A 27,529-nucleotide genomic window follows, 5' to 3' on the forward strand; every position below is an offset into this window, starting at 1 on the left:
GGCGGTAAAATCAATGTTTGTTTTTGTATATAGATTTATTTTCAATAACAGAGCGGTCATATTCTGAGGTTCCCCTATATTCACAATTACAGTGTGCAACCGTAACTGTAATCAGGGTTAACTGGTTAGGGGCCCACTCAGATGTTTCGCCCCCCCTAAGTTGAAACCCTAGCTACGCCTCTGACCCTTACTATGGTGCCTACAAATTCATGGTGGCCAACTTGCGTATTGTATAATGAAACAGGTGACATTAATATGAGCAACACAGTGGCCCAGTGGTTAGCATGAATCTGTCCAAGGGCAGCTTCTGCATTGCTTTTGCATGTGCCGTTTGTCTGTGGTTACTCCAGGTTCCTTCTACATGCCAAGAACATACTAAAATCATTTGCTTTCATTTAAATCAGGCCAAGTATGTTTGAGGTAAGGAAACTCGATAATTCCCCTGATTGAGACCACGGAGCAGGGTGACTGATGACAATCTTTATTGACAAACCCTACAGAATATGTTGGTGCTATATAAACAATTGAAAATAAAATAATTTATTTTATCAATTAATGGGAACCTGCCAAGTATAAAAATGCTATTGCAGGGAACAGTCATAGAGAGCACTAAGAGACCGTGCCGAATTCACTCTCCCTGCATGCCTGTTAGGATGCAGCGGCAGGGCACATGATCAACCTACACTCTATCCATTCCCTACGGGGCTGCTGAGCACCACTCTCAGATTTTTTAGGCCGCCCCATAGAAGAAAAATGAATTGGCATTTGAGCATCTGACCTGCCATGCCATTCTGTAACAGGGATTGGCGTTCCGTGTCAGGGATAAAAATTACGACCAGTGCACGTCCCAACAGTGATCACCTATCGAGGGGAAAGGCGATAACTTGTTTTAACTAGACAATCCATTTAATAATAATCTTTATTTATATAGCGCCAGCATATTCCGCAGCGTTTTACAGCTTAACAGTTTCAAACACAACAGTCATAAGTAACAACGTTAACAATACAGTAATTAACCCCTTAATCCCGTATGACGTACTATCCCGTCAAGGTGACCTGGGACTTAATTCCGGGTGACGGGATAGTACGTCATACGCGATCGGCCGCGCTCACGGGGGGAGCGCGGCCGATCGCGGCCGGGTGTCAGCTGCCTATCGCACTATGTGCCAGGAGCGGTCACGGACCGCCCCCGGCACATTAACCCCCGGAACACCGCGATCAAACATGATCGCAGTGTACCGGCGGTATAGGGAAGCATCGCGCAGGGAGGGGGCTCCCTGCGGGCTTCCCTGAGACCCCCGGAGCAACGCGATGTGATCGCGTTGCTGCGAGGGTCTCCTACCTCCTTCCTGGCTGCAGGTCCCGGATCCAACATGGCCGCGGCATCCGGGTCCTGCAGGGAAGGAGGTGGCTTACCGAGTGTCTGCTCAGAGAAAGCGCTGGTAAGCCTGCAGCCCTGTCAGTGAGATCGGTGATCTGACAGAGTGCTGTGCACACTATCAGATGATCGATCTGTGATGTCCCCCCCTGGGACAAAGTAAAAAAGTGAAAAAAAAAAATTTCCACATGTGTAAAAAATAAATAAAAAAATTCCTAAATAAATAATAAAAAAATATATATATATTATTCCCATAAATACATTTCTTTATCTAAATAAAAAAAAACAAAACAATAAAAGTACACATATTTAGTATCGCCGCATCAGTAACGACCCAACCTATAAAACTGCCCCACTAGTTAACCCCTTCAGTAAACACCGTAAGAAAAAAAAAAAAAAAACGAGGCAAAAAACAACGCTTTATTACCATACCGCCGAACAAAAAGTGGAATAACACGCGATCAAAAAGACTGATATAAATATCCATGGTACCGCTGAAAACGTCATCTTGTCCGCAAAAAACAAGCCGCTATACAGCATCATCAGCAAAAAAATAAAAAAGTTATAGTCCTGAGAATAAAGACCAAAATAATTATTTTTTCTATATTTTAGTTTTTATCGTATAAAAGCGCCAAAACATAAAAAAATGATATAAATGAGGTATCACTGTAATCGTACTGACCCGACGAATAAAACTGCTTTATCAATTTTACCAAACGCGGAACGGTATAAACGCCTCTCCCAAAAGAAATTCATGAATAGCAGGTTTTTGGTCATTCTGCCTCACAAAAATCGGAATAAAAAGTGATCAAAAATGGTCACGTGTCCGAAAAGGTTACCAATAAAAACGTCAACTCGTCCCGCAAAAAACAAGACCTCACATGACTCTGTGGAGCAAAATGTGGAAAAATTATAGGTCTCAAAATGTGGAGACGCAAAAACTTTTTTGCTATAAAAAGCGTCGCTGGTTTCACACTTGCGTTTTTGTCTGCAGCGTTTTTGCACAAAAAAACGCATGCGTTTTTTCCCTATATTTAACATTGAAAACGCATGCGATTTTTGTACGCGTTTGGTCGCGTTTTCAAACGCATGCGTTTTTTTTCTGCATGCGTTCATTTTCAGAAATACAACCTGCAGTATTTTCTTGCGTTTTTAAGCACATGCGTTTGTATGCGTTAAAAACGCATGCGTTTTTATCGGAAAAAAAACAGAAAACACACTGAAAAGCCACCCACCACCATCAAGGTGATAAAGGGATCCAAACCCTAACCCTAACTCTACCCCTAACCTCACCCCTAACCGTTTAATGAACATTTTCTGACAGTCATAGTGCCACGTATTTCAGTGCCACGTATTTCAGTGCCACGTATTTCAGTGCCAGGTATCACGTATTTCAGTGCCACATGTTTCAGTGCCACGTATTTAAGTGCCACGTATCACGTATTTCAGTGCCACGTATCACATATTTCAGTGCCACATATTTTAGTGCCACGTATTTAAGTACCACGTATTTCAGTGCCACGTATTTCAGTGCCACGTATTTCAGTGCCACGTATCACGTATTTCAGTGCCACGTGTTTCAGTGCCACGTATTTAAGTGCCACGTATCACGTATTTCAGTGCCACGTATTTCAGTGCCACGTATTTCAGTGCCACGTATTTCAGTCACGTTTAGGGTTAGGGGTAGGGTTAGGGCTAGGGTTGGAGGTAAAGTTAGGGTTAGGGTTGGGGCTAAAGTTAGGGTTGGGGCTAAAGTTAGGGTTAGGGTTTGGATTACATTTACGGTTTGGATTAGGGTTGGGATTAGAATTATGGGTGTGTCAGGGCTAGGGGTGTGGTTAGGGTTACCGTTGGGATTAGGGTTAGGGGTGTGTTTCGGTTAGGGTTTCAGGTAGAATTGGGGAGTTTCCACTGTCCAGGCACATCAGGGGCTCTCCAAGCGTGACATGGCGTCCAATCTCAATTCCAGCCAATTCTGCGTTGAAAAAGTAAAACAGTGCTCCTTCCCTTCCGAGCTCTCCCGTGCGCCCAAAAAGGGGTTTACCCCAACATATGTGTTATCAGCGTACTCGGGACAAATTGAACAACAACTTCTGGGGTCCAAGTTCTCTTGTTATCCTTAGGAAAATAAAAATTTAGGGGGCTAAAAATCATTTTTGTGGGAAAAAAAAGATGTTTTATTTTCACGGCTCTGCGTTATAAACTGTAGTGAAACACTTGGGGGTTCAAAGTTCTCACAACACATCTAGATAAGTTCCTTGGGAGGTCTAGTTTCCAATATGGGGTCACTTGTGGGGGGTTTGTACTGTTTAGGTACATCAGGGGCTCTGCAAATGCAACGTGACGCCTGCAGACCAATCCATTTAAGGCTGCATTCCAAATGGCGCTCCTTCCCTTCCGAGCTCTGTCATGCACCCAAACAGTGGTTCCCCCCCACATATGGGGTATCAGCGTACTCAGGACAAATTGGACAACAACTTTTGGGGTCTAATTTATCCTGTTACCCTTGTGAAAATACAAAACTGGGGGCTAAAAAAATCATTTTTGTGAAAAAAAAAAGAATTTTTATTTTCACGGCTTTGCGCTATAAACTTTAGTGAAACACTTGGGGGTTCAAAGTTCTCAAACCACATCTAGATAAGTTCCTTGGGAGGTCTAGTTTCCAATATGGGGTCACTTGTGGGGGGTTTGTACTGTTTGGGTACATCAGGGGCTCTGCAAATGCAACGTGACGGCTGCTGACCAATCCATTTAAGTCTGCATTCCAAATGGCGCTTCTTCCCTTCCGAGCTCTGTCATGCGCCCAAACAGTGGTTCCCCCCCACATATGGGGTATCAGCGTACTCAGGACAAATTGGAAAACAAATTTTGGGGTCCAATGTATTCTGTTACCCTTGTAAAAATACAAAGCTGGGGGCTAAAAAATCATTTTTGAGAAAAAAAAATAAATTATTTTCACGGCTCTGCGTTATAATCTGTAGTGAAACACTTGGGGGTTCAAAGCTCTCAAAACACATCTAGATAAGTTCCTTAGGGGGTCTACTTTCCAAAATGGTGTCACTTGTGGGGGGTTTCAATGTTTAGGCACATCAGGGGCTCTCCAAACGCAACATGGTGTCCCATCTCAATTCCAGTCAATTTTGCATTGAAAAGTCAAATGGCGCTCCTTCCCTTCCAAGCTCTGCCATGCGCCCAAACAATGGTTTACTCCCACATATGGGGTATCAGCGTACTCAGGACAAATTGCACAACATTTTTTGGGGTCCAATTTCTTCTCTTACCCTTGGGAAAATAAAAAATTGGGGGCGAAAAGATCATTTTTGTGAAAAAATATGATTTTTTATTTTTACGGCTCTGCATTATAAACTTCTGTGAAGCACTTGGTGGGTCAAAGTGCTCACCACACATCTAGATAAGTTCCTTAGGGGGTCTACTTTCCAAAATGGTGTCACTTGTAGGGAGTTTCAATGTTTAGGCACATCAGGGGCTCTCCAAACGCAACATGGCGTCCCATCTCAATTCCAGTCAATTTTGCATTGAAAAGTCAAATGGCGCTCCTTCCCTTCCAAGCTCTGCCATGCGCCCAAACAATGGTTTACACCCACATATGGGGTATCAGCGTACTCAGGACAAATTGCACAACATTTTTTGGGGTCCAATTTCTTCTCTTACCCTTGGGAAAATAAAAAATTGGGGGCGAAAAGATCATTTTTGTGAAAAAATATGATTTTTTATTTTTACGGCTCTGCATTATAAACTTCTGTGAAGCACTTGGTGGGTCAAAGTGCTCACCACACATCTAGATAAGTTCCTTAGGGGGTCTACTTTCCAAAATGGTGTCACTTGTAGGGGGTTTCAATGTTTAGGCACATCAGGGGCTCTCCAAACGCAACATGGCGTCCCATCTCAATTCCAGTCAATTTTGCATTGAAAAGTCAAATGGCGCTCCTTCCCTTCCAAGCTCTGCCATGCGCCCAAACAATGGTTTACACCCACATATGGAGTATCAGCGTACTCAGGACAAATTGCACAACATTTTTTGGGGTCCATTTTCTCCTGTTACCCTTGGTAAAATAAAACAAATTGGAGCTGAAATAAATTTTGTGTGAAAAAAAGTTAAATGTTCATTTTTATTTAAACATTCCAAAAATTCCTGTGAAACACCTGAAGGGTTAATAAACTTCTTGAATGTGGTTTTGAGCACCTTGAGGGGTGCAGTTTTTAGAATGGTGTCACACTTGGGTATTTTCTATCATATAGACCCCTCAAAATGACTTCAAATGAGATGTGGTCCCTAAAAAAAAATGGTGTTGTAAAAATGAGAAATTGCTGGTCAAATTTTAACCCTTATAACTCCGTCACAAAAAAAAATTTTGGTTCCAAAATTGTACTGATGTAAAGTAGACATGTTGGAAATGTTACTTATTAAGTATTTTGCGTGACATATGTCTGTGATTTAAGGGCATAAAAATTCAAAGTTGGAAAATTGCGAAATTTTCAAAATTTTCACCAAATTTCCATTTTTTTCACAAATAAACGCAAGTTATATCGAATAAATTTTACCACTAACATGAAGTACAATATGTCACGAGAAAATAATGTCAGAATCGCCAAGATCCGTCAAAGCGTTCCAGAGTTATAGCCTCATAAAGGGACAGTGGTCAGAATTGTAAAAATTGGCCCGGTCATTAACGTGCAAACCACCCTCGGGGCTTAAGGGGTTAAAGCACAATAAGACGACCCTGCTCGTGAGAGCTTACAATCTACCATGAGGTAGGGAAGATACAAAGTACAGGTGTGTATTAACAATGCTGTATTTGCAATGATGGTCCAGTCATCTAAAGGGAGTGAGAGATAGATGGAGATAGTGAATGGGCTACACACAAACATAAAATGATTGATTAGGGAACGCGATAGGCCGCTCTGAACAAATATGTTTTGATGGAGCGCCTAAAACTATGCAAATTGTGAATGGTCCTAATATGTTGGGGGATGAGCATTCCAGAGGATTGGCTCAGCACGGGAGAAGTCTTGGAGTCAGGAGTGGGAGGTGCGGATTAGTGCAGAGGTTAGTTGAAAGTCATTTGCAGAGTGCAGCGGTCGGTTTGGCCGATAGACAGAAATGAGGGAGGAGATGTAAGGCGGTGCCGCACTGTGGAGAGCTTTGTGGGTGAGAACAAGTACTTTGAATTGTATCCTGTAATGAATGGGCAGCCAGTGTAACGACTGGCGAAGAGCGGAGGCGTCCGAGTAACGATTAGCTAGATAGACAACCCTGGCTGCTGCATTAAGGATAGACTGGAGAGGGGATAGTCGAGTAAGGGGGAGGCCAATTAATAGAGCGTTGCAGTAGTCCAGGCGGGAGTGGATCAGGGCAACAGTGAGGGTTTTGTTGTTTCCATAGTGAGAAAAGGGCGGATTCTAGAGATGTTCTTTAGGTGTAAGTGGCACGAGCGGGCAAGAGATTGTATATGGGATGTGAAGGAGAGATCGGAGTCAAACGTAACACCCAGACAGCACGCCTGCTGCCGGGGTGTTATTATGGTGCCACCCACAGAGAGGGAAATATCAGATTTAGGGAGGTTAGTAGAAGGCGGGAGCAGAAGAAGTTCAGTTTTGGAGAGGTGAGTTTCAGATAGAGAGCGGACATGATGTTGGAGACTGCGGACAGATAGTCACTGAAGTTCTGTAGTACAGCGGGAGTAAGGTCAGGGGATGACATGTATAGTTGTGTGTCATCAGCATAAAGATAGTACCGAAAGCCAAATCTGCTGATAGTCTGTCCAATTGGAGCCATGTAGAGAGAGAAGAGAAGGGGGCCAAGGACTGAGCCCTGGGGTACCCCGACAGTGAGAGGAAGAGGAGACGAAGTGGAGCCAGAGAGCAGTGTCCTTAATGCCTAGTGACTGGAGCCTAGACAGTAGGAGAGTGTGGTCAACAGTGTCGAAAGCTGCAGAAAGATCGAGAAGAATGAGCAGAGAGTGGTCACCGTTACATTTTGCTGTCAGAAGGTCGTTGGTCACTTTGATGAGTGCAGTTTCTGTCTATTGTAGGGGGCGGAAGCCGGACTGTGAAGGGTCTAGGAGGGAGTGAATGGAGAGGTAACGGGTAAGGCGGGAGTAGACTAGGCACTCAAAGAGTTTAGAGGTGAAGGGGAGGTTGGAGACCGGTCTGTAGTTATTTGTGTAGGATGGGTCGAGGGTGGGTTTCTTTAGTAACGGAGTAATGATAGAGTGTTTCAAGGAGGACGGGAAAATGCCTGAGGAGAGTGAGAGATTAAAGATGTAGTTAGGTGAGTAGTGACGACTGGAGAGAGAGACTGTGGTCGGTAGTGTAGTGCATGTAGTCGGACGAAAGGAAGAAAGGAGCCTGGAGACTTCTTCTGTGATGGGATCAAATGTGGAGAGTGAGCCAGGGGAGATGCAGGGATGGATGGGAGTCACTGAACTTGGTGATTGGGAGCGGATTTCCTGACAATATTGTCTATTATCTCTATAAAGTGGGAGGCCAGGTCATCAGCACAAATGTCTGTGATAGGGGCTTGTGCTTTTGGCCTGAGGAGGGAGTGAGAAGGGATGGAAGAGCCTGATGGTGCAGACCTCAAAAGAAGGGAATGAGAGTGATGGAGCTGGGGGATGACCTGGAAGGTGCATTGTGGGGAGAGGAGTATGCCGACTCCACCACCAGGTCTGTTTGTGGGTCTCGGGGAATGGGAGAATTGTAGGCCACCATGGGAAATGGCAGCAGGGGAGACAGTGTCAGAATCCTGGATCCAGGTTTCAGTGAGGGCCAATAGATTTAGAGTGTTGTTCAGAAAGTAATTGTGCAGGAAGGGAAGCTTGTTACATGCAGACCGTGGATTCCACAGGGCACAATTAAAAGAAGGAGATGAGGGAGTGCAAGTAATATTAATAAGATTAGAATGGTTTTGATGTGAGGTAGGGTAGCGGTTGAGGTTGTGGGCTGGTGGACCAGGGTTGGGGGAGATGTCTCCAGAAATCAGTAGGAGTAGGAAGATAAAAAGCAAGAAGTTTTTGGAATTGTAAGAAGTTTTTTGTGCAGTGTGTTTGGGCAAGATGGGCTGAGGTTTTTCAGGAAGGTGAGAAGTGCATGGAGCTGTACATGGGAGAGGGAAGGAGAGAGGAGCTGATGTGTATGAGTCGTGATGGAGGGGGGATGGGGCTGTGAATGTGGATTGCAAGGGAACATAGGAGGATAAGAATAAAGCACATGGACAGAAGGGAGAGCAGAGTGTGGGTTATCTGACTCCTCCTCTGATTAACTGCCATGGAATAACTGCCCTTCAACTTGATGCTTATCTAATGCTATGCTTAGCTGAATGCGTGCGACCCCACACATGTGAGTGCAGTGCCCCAGAGTCCTGGTCGTTGCAGTAATGTCGCTCTGCCACTAAGGGGAGTGATGTTACGTCTGATTGCACTAAAGGAGTTCACCTGACCAGGTATCACAGACACACACTACACTCCACACTCCGGCCACCAGGGGGGGTGGTTCTATCTATTAGGCCGCTCCTCACATTCTGGTAAAACTGGGGGTTGGACAGGAAGTTAGACAGAAAAAGCCCGGGAGAGTTCGGGAGAGGACCTGTCAGGGGTGGGATCCTGACAGCAGCCTAGCGAAAAGGACAGATCGTTACGGAGCTGTGCCTGTAAGGTATAGCGGCAGGCTCCTTAGAGAGGATACGAAAGCGGAGTATATTGCGGAGAACTGAGAAGCGAGGTCACAGCGCAGAGGAGATAGAACCAGAAGGAGTCGTGCCCTTAAGACCGTGGCAACATCCTTCTGAGGCGCGTAGCTGGTGGCCGGAGCACCGAGGAAGTAAGAGACTCTACGTACTACTTCAAACAGCAGCAGGACAGTTAACTATAGGTTGGCTGTCTCACCTAAATCACCTAACGAAGACAAAGGAGGCAATTGCGGGAGAGGGGCGTCTCTAGGGTCCCAGAATAACTCCAGGCCTACCCCGTCATACGGGTGCGTCCTATCCATATCATCTGGGGGACGGAGACAAGAACATCAGAAACAGACACAACAGTTGTGAGGACTATCCCGTGGTGCTCAGCAGGGAGGTACTACAACACACAGGCGCTAGAAGGTAGGCACCGATTTCCACCTGTAAAGGGAATTCTGGATGTGCCTTCGGACCGGCCGGTCTCAGCCAGCCCTGTTAGCAGTGCTCTGGATTGTGGATCCTCAAGCCTTCAATAAAGAGGTAAAGAGACTGCAACCCTGTGTCCTCGTTATTCATCGCGACTTGCACCACGCCTCACCATCACATCTTTCATTGGACGCCCCTTAGCAGGGTCACGGGCCGGGTCTAGCCACCGTGACAACCCCAGAACAGAGACAGAGAGGCCCGGTACCGAGTACCCCGAGGCACCTGCGTCTGGGGGCGCTTCATGTGCACCCCTAAGAATGAATCTAAATTTATAGGCCTCCAGTGCAGGGAGAGGACAGTGGGATTATGGGACTTGGTTAGTTATAAATTAGGGACAGGCTGCTCAACACATCCTGGTGTGGATAGACGATCAAAGATGCAGTCCTGATTATATCTCTATACTAAACACCTCTCCTGTGATAAACATCTACAGAGACCCCCCCCCCTCCGGAGCTACAACAGTGAGTACTGAAAACCATGTAACTGATGGTGAATTCTAGCAAAGGAGTTGAATGACATGAAATTACCATTCCGGGTGCTTGCTGATACATAAAAAATCATTGCAAAATACAAAGACATTCAGGATCCCGGGAGAGCTGAGGATATGCAGTGCATACCATTCCGGGTGCTTGCTGACACATAAAAAATCATTGCAGTATACAAAGACATTCAGGATCCAGGGAGAGCTGGGGATATTCAGTGCATACCATTCCGGGTGTTTGCTGACACATAAAAAACCATTGCAATATACAAAGACATTCAGGATCCAGGGAGAGCTGGGGATATTCAGTGCATACCATTCAGGGTGCTTGCTGACACATAAAAAATCATTGCAATATACAAAGACATTCAGGATCCAGGGAGAGCTGGGGATATTCAGTGCATACTGTGCTTGCTGACACATAAAAAATCTATCTTTTAAGTGACAACTTCAACTGGACAATTGTAATATTATATGTAGGTTATATGTGATGCTGAGGGAGAAAAAAGGTTGAAATGACCTAAGATTCCCTATAAACAATGCAGCTAGCCTGATATAAATGTGTCCTAAACAAGATAAAGAACAGCCAAGCAGGTAAGCATCACCCAGACCTAGTGACTTATATAGAATTTGAGACTACAGTTGCCTTAAGGGATTGTCTCAAGATGAATCTTCGAGATGAATCTTCCTGATCCGTGGCTTTCTGCTTGCCTTCCTGGAGATTAACAGTTCATACCAGCAGCATGGTTGCACTTGCACCGCTGGTCCGTCCTGTGCTTCCAATATCACAAGGGTGTCACATCCCCCTGAAGACCTGGAGGTAGATGGTCACGTTGGGTAATGAATCACAGGTCTTCTTTAGAGATGGTGTGATTTCTGTCCCATATTAAATTGATTTAGTTTCCTCTGTTGCTGAAGAGGTTAACGACTTGTTCTATGCTTGTCAGAAGCATGCAGATTTATTTCAGCTGCTTCTGATTTGGTCATTACCTCTTCCTATTTAAACTGGTCAGACCTTCTTGTCCCTGCCAGTGAAATATTCGTCCTCCTGTGCTGTGTGCTAAAATTATGTGGTAGGAGTAGAGTTGTTGTAGAAGTATTCTGTGGTTTGCTGTAGTAAGTGTGTGTTTATCTCTTGGTCCCTGTTCCAATTTAGTTTATTCTTCCCTGTCCCTATCCTCCTCCCTATTGTTGGTTAGTGCTTTTGTTAGTGCTTCTGTTATCCCTTTTTTGTCTTTGTATCTTGTTTACATTACATTTCTGTCCCATGCCTCATGGGGTGGAGGAGGGGACAGATCAGGGTTTAACAGGAGCATAGCAAGGTCAGAGACTCTTCAAGAGGTTCCCCAGGGACAGGGATAGTTAAGGCCCCGTCTCACTTAGCGACGCTAAAGCGATCCCGACAACGATACGACCTGTCAGGGATCGTTGCTGCGTCGCTATGTGGTCGCTGGTGAGATGTCAAACAGTGAGATCTTCCCAACGATCGCTGCTGCGATCTCACTGTTTGACATCTCACCAGCGACCTGTAGCGACCTGTACAACGATGTCACATGGGAGCTATTATGACGATTCAGTGTCTGAGTCGTCAACGAGGTCGTTGGTAAGGTGTCAAACACAGCGATGTGTGCTACCCAGCGGGACCTCAACGATCAAAAAAAAGGTCCAGGCCATTCCGACACGACCAGCGATCTCACAGCAGGGGCCTGGTCGCTGCTACGTGTCACACATAGCGAGATCGCTACTGAGGTCGCTGTTGCGTCACAAAACTTGTGACTCAGCAGCGATCTCGCTAGCGATCTCGCTTAGTGAGACGGGGGCTTTAGGGTCCCAGTTCCAGGGACAGTTTAAGGCCCCGCTTCCTTACTGAAGACCGACACAGTGTGACACCCTCCCAGGCTGTTAACATGGGCAGTTTTGCATCTGCAGCATGGGAGAAATGCAGGGGGGCTGAGGCTGGTCGGGTCCAGTGATCCAGAAAGCTACAGTGATGCAAGCAGGCTATAAAGCACAGAGCCTGCTTGCGCCGCTCGCTCTTTGCGTAGGTAGACAGCCTCGCTGGGACTGCAGGGTGGCAGGTAACATAGGCAACTAGCTGTATACTATAAAGTAAAACTTCCTCTGTTCTTCAAGGTTTTTAAAAAGGGTTAAATTGCAACGTTGCATGTTCATAAATGCACTTTTCAAGTTTATTCATTTATGAACTTGAGACAACCCCTTTAATTTACCTAATATAAGTCCCCCAGTGGCTGATACTTGTAAACTCTTTTAATTAATTATGGCAGGGAAGTGTACATTTGTATTCATTCCACAGTAAGCGTTTTAATGCTGTAACAGGTTACACAACTCACTAGGGACAAGTTCAGTTTACACAACTAATATTATCATCATAGATGCTGATGGGGAAGCTTACAGTCAAATAAGACGATAGGGGTGAATATAGTTTGGTATTAGAAGTTTAGCAGAGAAAATGGTAAAAGCAAAAACTAAACTAGTATTGTATTTATCTGGCATAAATACTTTTAAAGAGGTTGTCTGTGACTGCAGACTTGTGAATCTTCACAGTGTGCATAGTGCACGCTGTCAGGATTCTCCAGTGTTGACGTTGGAAGCAGGTGGTAATGTGACCAGGAGTATGCAATTTCCATACTTCTGGGAACATTCCAACTAGATGTGTCTGGACTCGCTCAATACACTTGTGTTGAATGACCTTGCGCTCATCTATTCTGCATGTGAGCGCACTTTTGCTCGCTCTCTCCCAGTGCCGGTGCCGGAGAATCTGGACAGTGTGCACTGTGCATGCTGTGAGGATTCACAACTCTGCAGTCACATAAAGTGACTTCAGACTTCAACCTCAGACCTAAAGTATACATAAAAACTAGCAATAAATGATATATTTTTTTATGAGAATACTATAGAAGATACTATGTCAATGATTTGGGTTTGTCATGTCCGAAATCCATATCAAAGTACCGTAAATTCATGGCCTCGTAGAAGACCTCGCGCTAAGAAATGCCGAACCTTTAGTTTTAAAAATCCGCTGGATAGTTTTTGGTTAACACCTTCTTTATGTTCATGTGCAAATTAGGTGACATACGTTCAGTGGGTAGGGCCACAAGGTCCAGAGAAGGGGATTGGTCAGAGAAAGCAGGACAACTCTACACATCCACACCGGGAAGTCTTCTCCCAAGGAGCACAGTTAAAGAAAAAAAAAAAGATAATAATAATCATGGAGAAGGAAGAAAATTTGCACTTCATACATAATTTTTGGCAATACTACATCTAAAATCCATCTACTGGTGTGTAAGAAGGCATTGTATTATTTTTTTTTTAGTAATGATGATTCGTGTTTATATAAAAGTTAACAAAAATCTCAGTTTGGATGGACTTTAATATTCCAAATAGAATTTCAACCCTGGAAGGTAAAAATTATTTTGGTATCAGGTTGGAGATCTGGTGGCCAAGTATGAATTACTAAAGGATAAGCCAGATGCATTTTCCCTAACTGATAAAATTCCCATCCCTTACTATCTCTCGCCATCTGATTTTAATATCCTGCATGTGGGCACAGTCTACATAGATTACGTTCCCTGCCAGCAGCTTATTATAGAGAACATTATAATTTCTGCACAACAATAGAAAATTCACCATAGAAACACTTACATCAAAAGAAAGCCATCCGATGTAACCAGCCAAGATAACGTTTAGTCTGCTCTGCATAAAATTAAATTTGCACAAACTTTAATTCACCATTTCATTGCCATTGTGCATTATGTTATATTACTACTTGATGTAAAAGTTTTCCCGTTTCTTGATGATAAAACTTTTGATCGCACTAACCATATTGGTTGAATAAACAAAACCTCTGTGTTTGATGGGATGGGACCTTTTGCTTTCAGAACAACATCAAACCATCTATTCTTCTAGGGACACTTGCACACAGTTTTTGACGGAACTAACGGGGAGGATGTTCCAAACATCTCGGAGAACTAACCACTGATCTTCTGTGGATGTCGCTTGTGCAAATCCTTCTGTCTCTTCATATAATCCCAGACTGGATGATGTTGAGATCAGGGCTCTGTGGTGGACATATCATCGTTTCTAGGACTTGTTCTTCTTTATGTTGAATATCGTTCTTAATGACATTGGCTGTATGTTTGGGATTGGTTTTCCTGCTGCAGAACACATTTGGAAACAATCTGACGCTTCCTTGATGGTATTGCATGATGGATAAATGTCTGTCTGTATTTATCAGCATTGAAGATAACGTTAATTTTGTCCAAATTCCCAACACCATTTGGTGAATTGCAGCCCCAAACTTGCAAATAACCTCCATTGCCTGCAGACACTCATTATTGTAGCTCTCTAAAGTTCTTTGGTGGACAAACTCCCTTATGTTACAGCCAAATACGCTCCACAATATTGAAAAACTATTGTAAAAGTCATGGAATTATGGTAATCACAAGATTGATATATATGTTATTAATACACAAATTATATAAAATGAAAAAGAAAATTACTAATGCAAAAATACACGAGAGTAAACAACTTGGCTGCTATCAATGAGGTTAATAATGGCTCTCCAAGAAATGTTATGCCACATCAAATGTACTTGGGAATGCAAATCATCAAGATCTGCTGCTAGCAGCTCCTTTTTTTTAAATTACCAACTAATGTAGTTCCAGATGTGAGACAATTCTGGATTTGCTGCTGGCATTCATAGCACATTTAGGCTGTGCATTTGTCTCACACTAAAATGAGCAACATGCAGCCTGGCATGTTGTGTTGAAAAAAACCATAGTACTACTGGTTCCACCACTAAAATAATGTAACATTGAGTTGTTAGTGTACTGGGAATGAAAACTAGTGTTGTGTGGCCACTTTATATTATGCCACCCCACACCATAACCCAGGAGTAGGATCGCAGTGATGTTCCCTCATGAATGCCTCTTCATGGCGATGACTTAGTGGTCTTCAGACCAATATCTGGCTATGAATGCATTTGTCACAATCCATGTTTGGATCTGTGGCAGATCTGGTTTCCCTCTGATTAAAACCTTTTTCTTTTCTGGTCATCGGGGGTTAATGCAGTTTTCCTCCCCCGGTGGCCACTGGTGTTATTGCAATGCTGCTTGGTCAGCTGATGTGGGTGGTGACCACTCCCATCATCCTTCAAAAGGTCACCTGATGCATCGAAAGACTGTTGGTTATACAGGTCCTTTTGGAGACCAACCTGGGTGGAGAAGGAGCTTGCTGAGTGCTGCGGTTCTTCAGCTGAATTCTGATCTGGTGCCTTACTCTGCTGTACGGTGCATTGCAGCAGAGAAAGCTAAGTGTTGTTTTATTTTACCTTGTCTGTCTAACCTTCCCTTGGTGTTTTATTAGTGCAGCGGTGGGACCAGTGTTGTCACTTGCCAATTTCCTACCCAGGGATAGGTGCAGGGCGAGTCAGGGCTGAGGTATCCAGCTCGGCGACAGGTTGAAAGGACCTGTATAGGGACGTCAGGAAGATTAGGGCACATCCTTAGGAGATGCAGGAGGTGTCCATTTCCCCGTTCCCTATCGCAGGGCCCACCGTTGTTATTGTGTCCCCGGTGATCCCTTGTGATTTTCGCCGTTTTGTGACCGACCACCCTTTGGGTCGTGTCACGCTTGGACAGTCACTTCATGACAGCATTCAAGCAGGGCCGGACTGGGACTAAAATTCAGCCCTGGCATTTGATGTTACACAGGCCCACTTGTCACTTGGTGACTGTATAATATCTTTGTACACTTGTAGGCAGGGCCGGTTTTAGGCAAAGTGGGGCCCTAGGCAAAGTTTAAAATGGGTCCCCAAATGCTAACATATTGCACATCACACAGAAGCCTTTCTGTTGTATTTACGTGCGCTGAGTTCAGGCCGCTAAACGAGTTTGATCGACAATACTGAAGTTGTTTAACGCTTGTTTCCCGGCCTCTTTCCACCAGCTGAGGAATAATGATGAGACAGAACGATCACTAATAGATCACCATACAGTATCATGTTTTCAGCAGCACATCTACAGTTTACACTGGCAATGTGCTGCTGACAACAAGGCTTTTTGTTCCAGCAAAAACAATCCGAATATGCAGCATTTTACTTGTTTAGTAAAATACACCCCATAGTCCTCCATATATTATAATGTGCTCCATAGTCCTCCATATAGTATAATACACTCCCTATAGTCCTCCATATATTAAAATACACTGCTCAGTCCTCCACATAGTATAATACACTCCTCATAGTCCTCCATATAGCATAATACAATCCTCATAGTCCTCCATATAGCATAATACAATCCTCATAGTGCTCCATATAGTATAATGCACCGCCACAGTCATCCATGTAGTACAATTCACTTCCCATAGTATAATGCACCCCATAGTTCTTCATATAGTATAACGTATTCCCCATAGTCCTCGATACAGTATAATGCAGCCCACATATAGTATAATGCAGCCACCCCAGAGTATAATGCAGCCACCCCAGAGTATAATGCAGCCACCCCAGAGTATAATGCAGCCACCCCACAGAGTATAATGCAGCCACCCCAGAGTATGTAACCCCCATAGAATATAATACAGCCCACCTCCCCATAATATATAATGTAGCCCCCCATAGAATATAATGCAGCCCCCCATAGTATATAACGCAGCCTCCCCCATAGAATATAATATACCCCCACAATAGTATATAACACAGCCACATAGTACATAACATGGCCTCCCCCATAGAATATAATATACTCCCCATAGTATATAGCAAAGCCCGCATATTATATAGCACAAACCGCATAGTATACAGCACAGCCTGCATACTATAGCACAGCTCGCGTTGTAGCTAACACAGCCCACACAGCAGTATTCAGCACAGACCACACAGTAGTATACAGCACAGACCACACAGTAGTATACAGCACAGCCCACGTAGAAGTATACAGCACAGTCCACACAGTAGTATACAGCACAGCCCACAGAGTAATATATACAGCACAGCCCACAAAGTAATATATACAGCACAGCCCACAAAGTAATATATACAGCACAGCCCACAGAGAACTATATACAGCACAGCCCACAGAGTACTATATACAGCACAGCCCAGAGTACTATACACAGCACAGCCCACAGAGTACTATATACAGCACAGCCCACAGAGTACTATATACAGAACAGCCCACAGAGTACTATATACAGCACAGCCCACAGAGTACTATATACAGCACAGCCCACAGAGTACTATATACAGCACAGCCCACAGAGAACTATATACAGCACACAGTAGTATACAGCACAGAGCACAGCCCACAGAGAACTATATACAGCCCACAGTAGTATACAGCACAGAGCACAGCCCACAGAGAACTATATACAGCCCACAGTAGTATACAGCACAGAGCACAGCCCACAGAGAACTATATACAGCACAGAGCACAGCCCACAGAGAACTATATACAGCCCACAGCAGTATACAGCACAGAGCACAGCCCACAGAGAACTATATACAGCCCACAGTAGTATACAGCACAGAGCACAGCCCACAGAGAACTATATACAGCCCACAGTAGCATACAGCACAGAGCACAGCCCACAGATAACTATATACAGCCCACAGTAGTATACAGCACAGAGCACAGCCCACAGAGAACTATATACAGCCCACAGCAGTATACAGCACAGAGCACAGCCCACAGAGTACTATATACAGCCCACAGTAGCATACAGCACAGAGCACAGCCCACAGATAACTATATACAGCTCACAGTAGTATACAGCACAGAGAACAGCCCACAGAGAGCTATATACAGCCCACAGCAGTATACAGCACAGAGCACAGCCCACAGAGAACTATATACAGCCCACAGTAGTATACAGCACAGAGCACAGCCCACAGAGAACTATATACAGCCCACAGCAGTATACAGCACAGAGCACAGCCCACAGAGAACTATATACAGCCCACAGAGAACTATATATAGCACACAGCAGTATACAGCACAGAGCACAGCCCACAGAGAGCTATATACAGCCCACAGCAGTATACAGCACAGAGCACAGCCCACAGAGAACTATATACAGCACACAGTAGTATACAGCACAGAGCACAGCCCACAGAGAGCTATATACAGCCCACAGCAGTATACAGCACAGAGCACAGCCCACAGAGAACTATATACAGCCCACAGCAGTATACAGCACAGAGCACAGCCCACAGAGAACTATATACAGCCCACAGCAGTATACAGCACAGAGCACAGCCCACAGAGTACTATATACAGCCCACAGCAGTATACAGCACAGAGCACAGCCCACAGAGAACTATATACAGCCCACAGTAGTATACAGCACAGAGCACAGCCCACAGAGAACTATATATAGCACAGAGCACACAGTAGTATACAGCACAGAGCACAGCCCACAGAGAGCTATATACAGCCCACAGCAGTATACAGCACAGAGCACAGCCCACAGAGAACTATATACAGCCCACAGCAGTATACAGCACAGAGCACAGCCCACAGAGAACTATATACAGCCCACATCTCTTCTCTTCCTCCCCTCACCTCCTCCGAGAATGGCCCCACAGTCCAGAAAAAAAAAACAACTCTCCTCACCTCTCCTCGTGCCCAGCGTTGCTTCCTGGTTCCTGCTCCTGTCTCAGCAGCTGCAGTCTGCCCGGGGCACAGCAGGTGCGCGATGATATGACGTCATCGCGCACCCGCAGTGTCAGAGGCAGAGCGGGGAATGATGGGAGAGGAGCGTCTGTAGACGCTCTCCTCCATCATTGCATTCAACTGTACCGGCGTCTATACGCCGGTATAGTTGAATGCGACGGCGGGGGCGGCGGATTGGGCGGCCCACCACTGGCACCGGCCCTTCTGGCATTTGCCAGAAGTGCCCTATGGCCAGTCCGGCCCTGCATTCAAGTCAAGGAGAGTACTCTTCACTTCCATTCCAGCCTCCATTGCTGTCTTGCTCTGCACAATGATAGCCTTTGTGAAGTGAGTTCAATGGCAGAGCTGTGGCTAATGACAGCACTATGCTACTGCTGCAAGCCTTGAGATGGCAAGATAGTTACAATCGTAGCCAAAAGTTTTGAGACTGACACAAATTTTGGTTTTAGCAAAGTTTGCTGCGTTAATGTTTTTAGATGATCTTTTAGCTAGTTTTATACTATGGTTACTGAAGTATTATTATAAATTATCAGCATTTCCCAAGTTTTAAAACTTGTTGACGAATACATGGAGTTTATTCAAATTACCAGGTCATTTTTACCAAATAATGAACGCTACGCAAAATAATAAATTAAAAAATAAAAATAAAGCAATGTCAAATGGAATTGTGGTCAGTTTTCACCAGTTCTCCTTTCTTGGAATCTTTTTACTATTTTTCACTATATTACATGGTCATAAAAATACTTAAAACTACAACTGACGCTGGAGAAAACAAGCCCTCATATGGCTATGTTAATAGAAAAGTAAGAAAAGTGGCAGCACTTGAAAAAAGGGGAGAAAAAGGCGAAAATGCAAAATTGCAAAACTGCCCCGTCATGAATGTGTTACGATAAAATGGAGGTAATACAAGGCAGTTTAGTGGAACAGAAAGTGATATCTACACCAGTTGTGAGCTGACAGATTTTTGATATACCAGAAAAGTTTCACTTTAAATTATATGTAATATTAGCCTTATTATGAGGTGTTTAGCATGACCCTTTTTTTTTGCACCAAGTATTTTTTTCATTGATTCTCCTTGGCTCACTCACTGCTCTAGTTCACATATATGGTTATTGCAGAATACCGCTACATGGATTCCCGACCTTAAAACATATTGGTTTTCTATTTGATGTTTTTACCTATGCTAGAAAATAATTTCTTATATAAGGCTCGAAAAAGGCTAGTGACTTAGCTGAACACCTGGCATATTTCACGTTTCAGAAAAAAACAACACAATTTCTTCAGGCGCATCTCCTCCGGTGCTGACCTATGCGTCACAGTCTTCGCCCCCACAACGTCTGCTTTGGCTTATGATGATAATTCAGTTTTCAGATGAGTTCTTTCTTCTCCAAATTGCTCAATGTTGTGTAAGAGTTTATTTTCTTATTCCGAACAATATGAAGCCTCGTAGATGTGGATTGTGCATGTTTTATGATATATGGAGCAATATGCGGAATAAAGTAGCCACCTGCTATAAGTCTTAAGAATATTGCTAGCCCCTAAGGAGATCCGTATGCATTTATCAGCGGCACAGTGGCTGCCGCAACACGTACACGGATATAAAATATGTTTCCATAATCCCATATTGTTCCTAATAAAACTTCTTTACACTTCAGTCTATTTTTTTCCGGTGGGTGGTTGAATTAAGGTTTTGTTTTCCTATATCTGTCATTCTGACTCCCACAGTACCAACTACTGACATCGTACAATATATAAAAAAGCAACATGACTGTAAAAATGTTAAACCCTCAAACCTTAGATACCGTGTATCTCAGGAGATCATAATACAATACTTCTTGTTCTGACCAGCCTGGCCATTATAAATATAACAGACCAGGCCAGTTCCTGATGGGTACCCAAACTTTTCTTAAAGCAGAGTGACATCATGTATATACCATACCTCACAATCTTAGTTCGAGTGAACTGAGAAAATTGCTTTTTTCTGTATCAGTCAATTCTTCACTCCTGCACTAATTTTTCACTTTCAAGAACTACTTAAATTTGTCTTTAGACCTGTTAGTGAGGGATCCTACTTCCACCTCCAAAGCAGCTAGAATTGTGCATTATGATAAGATATCACACTGCAAAGGGCCCATTTATTGTTTTTACACAGATGCCTTATTCTGTCTATGTCTACTTCTGGGTCTGTCAGTGGCTTATTCCCCTCTGCATATTGAAAACACATTGATGCAAAAGGCAAAGTATCGCGACGAGCGAGTTGAAAAAATATCCAACTATTTGTGACCAGCCTGTTGAGGTTGTGTTACTTTGCAGGTTGCAGTGCAAACCCATTCACTTGAATTCTGCTGCAATGTAGCAGCGGCATACTGCAATTAATGGCCGTTCGGCTCATATTCATTTGCGAGAAAAACGGATGAGTGCAATCCGAAAAAAACAAACAAACCACACTCTGACTAAAATTAATCTATGAGTCACAGCTCATCTGCAATTTTTTCAGCTCGATCTAAGCTGAGAAAAAAATTGCGGCATGCAGCGATTGTTCACATATCTCAGATGAGACTTGCCAAAGCAAGTCAATGGGTGTGATAAAAAAAATTGCACAGTATTCGGACCATGCAAGTGCCGTTCAACTTTTACACAACCATGTCCTTGAAGACCCGACATTTCATCTGCCACATACAGTAAAATCACTGCATAACCCGACAGAATAGAACGGATAGAATGGATATATACACATAGAATAACTCGATCTAAAGATGTCAATCACATATATTAGTCCAGTGTGTGTGTAGCTTACTGTACAAGTATTTTATTACTAAATAATTTTCCCAAAAAAATGGCGTGGGGTTCTCCAACATTTTATTAACCAGCAGAGGGAAAGAGGACAGCTGCGGGCTGATGTTTATAGCATGGGAAGGGGGCAATACCCATGGAGCTTCCCAGGCTAATAATATCAGCTCACAACTGTATACTTAGCCTTTCCTGGTTATTACAATGACGTAGGGTCTCCTATAATTAATAACCAGCAAAGGACAGACAGACAGGTGTGGGCTGATATTAATAGTCTAGGAAGGGCCATGGATTTTGGCCCACTCTGAGACTAAAAGGTCATTGAACAATGATGTTTGCTGATAGATTGATTACACATTATCCAGGCCAGCTAGTTTGTTGACTTGCAAAACAGAGGAAAAACTATGCAAATAGATTACATAATTGAACAATGCGGGTACCCTCATCACATCTTTCTTTTGACCTCTGGAGGCTGGTTAAAGTTGTGGACTACATAAGGAGACCTTTTCCTCTGTTGCAAGAGACTCTACAGGATGTCAGCTTAGGGGACCACAGTCCCAGCTGGAAGAACACAGGACTGCTTCATTGACCATCACTGAAACCCCAGAGACATCTTAAAGAATCCAGTTTGGGACAATCAGGTCACATGACCACATACCTCACTTCGCTCAGTTAGATTCCTAAGCTTGGCATTACCTCCTCTCTCTGGGGGCTCACCAGAAGAGGGGAGCCACTGGTGGGGGTAGTCAGCCCTGGAAGCAGCTCTAATCTCGGTGAGTCAGCGGAAGGGTGAGACTTTGTAATTTGCACCATCTTGGGTATTTGCTTGGACAGTTCTATATGCTATTGTGTCTTGGTGGTTCAATAAATTATTGCCACACTGTTTTATCCTTACCCTGTGTTCTGCCCATGGGAAGCGAGAGCAGGCATTCAGTGGTATGAGCCCTGTTCCATGCAGTCTTAATAAATACAGCGGGGCCAACAGCCCGAGAGCACCCACTGACCCTGTGTCTCTACACTCACCTTACGCCCAACCCACTGAAGCCAATGTCCCCTGTAAAATAGGTAAAATAATAAACAACCATATTCCTCACCTGTCGCAAGGAAGATAATCCAATTGGCCGCCATCACTTCTAGCTCTGCTACATCTAGACGGCAGGCTGCATTGTTGCATGATGTGACTGTACAGTCTGCCATCCAGCTAAGACACTGAACTGCGCGTGCTTGCTTAGTGCCTCACAGTGACATGCTAAAGTTGAGTGACGTTCATAGCCAATGAAATCATTTCACCTCACTTACATCACTCCAAGTGTGAGAAAGTTTTCACCCTTGCGGTGCTGTCAGAAAGGTCATCGGAGTTCAGAGCCAATGGACTCAGTTCCACTCAATGACATCAGCGTGAGCGCTGAACTCTGATAACCTTTCTGAAGGCACCGTGAGCGTGAGAACGTTCTCACACATCAGTGAGGTGAAACGAGTTAATTGGATATTGACTCCACTCAACTTTAGCATGTCACCGTGAGGTGCTGAGTTCAGCAAGCATGCACAGCTCAGTGTCTCTGCTGGATTGCATGCTGTATAGTTGCATCATGGAAAAATGCAGCCTGCCATCTAGATGCAGCAGAGCTAGACGTGTTGCAAGCCAATTGGATTATTATCTTCTCGGCAGACAGGTGAGGAATATGGTTGTTTGCTATTTTAATTCTTTTACATGAGACATTGGCTTCAGTATATTTGGTGTAAGGTGAATATAAGTGTTTTTTGTTAATTTAGAGTCAATTACTGTGTCTGTGTATTTGTTCAAATACAGGACTTTTTTCTGAGTGTTTTTTTTTCACAATTTGACTATGGGGTTAGTGATGGGGGTAGCTTATAGACGCCTCTCCATTACTAACCCCTAGGCTTGATGTCACCTGACAATACGAAGGTGACATCAACCCCAATACTATCACCCTACTTGCCATGACACCAGGGCAAGTGGGAAAAGCGAGGCTAAATGCCAGATTTGGCACGTCTTATTGATGTGCCATTTCTGGGGCGGCTGAGAGCTAATGTTTTTAGTCTGGGATGTGGCCAATATCCATGACCATTCCTAGGCTATTAATATCAGCCCACAGCTGTCTGCTTAACTTTTGCTGGCTATTAATTATAGGCCTACCATACGTCATCTTTTGTGGGGGTCCCCCATTATAATAACCAGTAAAGGCTAAGTATAGAGCTGTGAGCTGATATTAATAGCCAGGGAAGCTCCATGTTTATTACCCCCTTCCCAGGCTATAAACATTAGCCCCTAGCTGTCCTCTTTCCCCCTGCTAGTTAATAAAATTTCGGGAGACCCCACAACATTTTTTCAGAAAATAATTTATTAATAAAAGACATGTACAACAAGCTACACATGCAAAGCACTGATTGTATATCTCACTCACATATTTATATCTATCTTTCTGTATATCTATCAGCCCACTTGCACTGTGTTCAAAATGCTGCGTTTTACAGTACAAGCAGAGTGGATGGGACTTATAGAAATCAAATACCCACTATTCTTCTATTTGACACTGTGTAAACTCATCTGCGGTGCGGGTTTACGAACCGCAGCATGTCAGTTTCCAGAATAGATATGCATTGGATGCAATAAATCTGCATAGTTCAGTGAACATGTGGATTCACCCGCATGATTAGAACATAGCGCTTTGGACACAGCGAAAATACGCTTCGTCCAAAACGCTGCTACTTTCTGGGAAAGTAGCCTAAAAGCTCATGTTAAAATCGCATTGCAATCGGATCGCATTTGCATGTAAATCGGATGCTAGGTGATAACAATCGCATTGTACGCACAAGAAAATCGCACAAGAAAATCGCACACGACTTGTCTCACTTTTCTGGACCAATATCGGACTGGTTTTTTTTCTTACGGTGATGGGTATGAACCTTTCATGTCAAATTCCCTTTGTATCTCAGATGCAACAGTCTTTTAAAGAGGTTGTCCACTACGTTAACATTGATGGCCTATCCACAGGATTGGTCATCAATGCCTGATCGGGGGGGGGGGGTGTGACACCCTGCAACCCCACCAATCAACTGTTCCCAATGTTGGCTGCATCTAGAAATGCTCAGTTATGAAGTTGGGTGGATGTGCAGTATTCGGCCTCCGCCACTATTTCATTGACGGAGGTGGGTGGATGTGCACTTCCGGCAGCGGCCACTAATCCATTGACGGAGCTGGGTGGATGTAAAGTTCCCGCAGCGGCCACTATTCCGTTGACGGAGCTGGGTGAATGTGCGCACCCCCACAGATCAGGCATTGATGACCAATCCTGAGGATAGGCCATCAATGTTAAAGTAGTGGACAACCTCTTTAAATCTGTGCAAAGTGAAGCCAGTAAACTAAATTACAGAATTAATTTATCCTAATGTCGAGATCTTTCTTCTATCTTGTCTTACAGGATTGATGACATTCAGCTGTGCAAGGAAATCATGAGCCTGAAACAAGAACTGCAGAGCTTGGTGGATGTGCTGGGTAATTGCTCCAATTTGCCATAAAATCTAAATGTGTAGAACCAGTTTTAATTGGTTAGTTAAAGCAAACAGCTGCTTCTTCCATAATAACGAGCCGAAGTTTGGTGTAATGACGGGAAAGTGACTCATAGTTCTGATAACCTGATTAAAGAGAAATATACATTACACATATTAGCGGCATGTTTTGCAATTAAAAATGTTTTCTGCTTCTTGCATGACATCTATGAGGATTTATTCATTTTACGGATCTCTTTTTTTTTTATTTGTAAGTTACTAATTTAAAGAAAATTAAAAGTAGAAAATAGAAAATATTAACTCATAACAGCATAGCAGAGTTTTTTCCAAACTTGAAAGTTATTACCTACCCAAAGGAAAGGGGTAACCTACAGATCCCTAGGGCCCGACTGCAGGGACCCCGCAGGCCAGGCCCAGATAAGTCTCGTCTGAATGGAGCAGAGGCTGAGTATGTGCACATCTGCTCCTTTCATTCTTTGTGACAACTCGGCAAGTAGGGACACCCACTGGACACCTAAGCAGATGGAAGGTTACAAATTTTGTTTTATTCTTTATTTTTCTATTTTTCTGCTTTTACACTAGAATTTTAAAATTCTAGTGTAAAAGCAGAAAAATAAAGAATAAAACAAACCCCCGAACAGCAGGAAGATGAACCGGGGAACCGGCGCGATGCCCGGAGCGGTGGGCAGAGATGAAGCGGGAGGACCCGATGGAGGAAACAGCCGCAGCAACAGTGGAGACTGGTATGACACTGCTCAAGGACAGAGCCACCAAACATATAAAAGAAGAAAGGTGGCTCTGTCCTCGAGCAGTGTCATACCAGTCTCCACTGTTGCTGCGGCTGTTTCCTCCATCGGGTCCTCCCTCTTCATCTCTGCCCACCGCTCCGGGCATTGCGCCAGTTCCCCGGTTCATCTTCCTGCTGTTCGGGGGTTCCGGCGTGGTGCTCGTGCTTCTTCCTCCCTCCGTCCTGTGTCCGCTCCGCGCATGCGCCTTAGGTCGCAGGGGCGCACTCCTTCCTCTTCTTAACCCTTCCTGCGTCCTCCCTGGTCCTGGGTCCTCCAATCAGGTAACTGCTCGGGCTATATCAGGCGTCTCCTCCATATTGGAGGCACCTGATTATTATGTGCTACTCATGCTCAGTTTAGGCCTTGTCTGGTTCTGACTCCTCGTCTGCTCTTGACTATTTTGCTCTCGCAGGCTACTTTCCTGTGTTATCCTCCTATCTCACTCCATTTCCTAGCCCTGTCTCCTGTAGTCCACTTCTGTGTTCCCGTTTCCCTTTTCCAAACAGTCCTGCTTGTTTTTCCCTCTTCACTCCCATCTTCCGTCTCTAGTCTCTTCCTGAGCCGTCCCTCTTGGTGCCAGCTGTTGCGGTATTTGACCCCCTCGGGCCTGCTCCTAACGATCCCTGTATAGGGGTTGGCTTTCCTGGGTTCGCTCGCTCGTGGGTGCGTCAGTACCGTGACCCAGAGGGTCCACTCTCTTTTCACGTCCATTCCAGACGTCACAAGCAGTAATCTACCATCCATAGGGAATCCCTGCTCCTGACAATAGCTGCTATAAATCCCTTAGGATTACTGAGAACATCTTCTGGAAAATGACTGCACTAAAGTGTAATGGAAGCAGGACAACGGATCCACAGGCAAATCCCATCCCACACATTCCCAATGCTTCTCTCAAAATCAGGCCGAGGAATAAGACCTGCATGTCGTGACTTTGCTTCATGTAGAAACTCAATGTAATTGTGCATGTAGCAAAAGTTCATGAAGCAGGGAACAGTAATAGCCTGGAGACATTTCTGTGAACCTCCACCGATTACCCAATGATGGAACTTTATAGCTCCGTTCAATGCGCCTGAAATCCAGTGAGAAAACCTTCATCTGAAATAGAAAGTAGTGTACATAGAATAGTAATATGATATATTATATAATAGGTAGAGGAAAGCACCACTGATAAAACCATTCATTTCACAAATCACCGATCTGTGTTATAGAAAAGGAAAAAACTAATGTGCAGAAGAAACGAGAAGATGAGTTGATCCAGAAGATTCAGAAGTTGGTACAGAAAAGGGATTTCCTTGTAGATGATGCGGAGGTTGAACGGTTAAGGTGAGTGTCAAGCTACTCACAAGGAACAAGAATTATACAGACTATTTAGAATTGTGTAATGCTCACTAGTTCTTGAAGAGGCGCTGTAGGGAAACTGAACCCTTACTGCTGGGTTTCAACACACATCACAGCTGATCACTGAAGCAGTTCATACTGTCATCTGCTTGATGTCAGGGGGGACCTTTCTAATAAAACAAGTTAGTCCAAAATGTGTCTGTAATATATCTAAATGCTCAGCAAAGTTTTTTAGGTTTAGTTGCTTTATCTGAAAGCTGCACAATAGGTGTTATTGTATGTGATAATAACAAAATTGCCCAAAGGGGGAGATTGTTAATAAAACTTTACTTTTATAATAAAAAACGAGAG

At 44.1% G+C, this 27,529-nt stretch overlaps 1 protein-coding gene across 1 annotated transcript in view; it reads left to right on the plus strand.

The window, feature by feature from the left end:
• BMERB1 (bMERB domain containing 1) overlaps positions 1-27,529 on the plus strand; it is a 188,330-nt gene that overhangs the window by 151,111 nt on the left and 9,690 nt on the right. Inside the window, exons 3-4 of the mRNA XM_077275119.1 lie at positions 24,965-25,038; positions 27,049-27,163. Of these exons, the coding sequence (XP_077131234.1) occupies positions 24,965-25,038; positions 27,049-27,163 (189 nt within the window). The remainder of the gene's footprint in view (positions 1-24,964; positions 25,039-27,048; positions 27,164-27,529) is intronic.

The sequence above is a fragment of the Ranitomeya variabilis genome, chromosome 7 (genome assembly GCF_051348905.1).
Source record: "Ranitomeya variabilis isolate aRanVar5 chromosome 7, aRanVar5.hap1, whole genome shotgun sequence".
Taxonomy (NCBI): Eukaryota; Metazoa; Chordata; class Amphibia; order Anura; family Dendrobatidae; genus Ranitomeya; species Ranitomeya variabilis.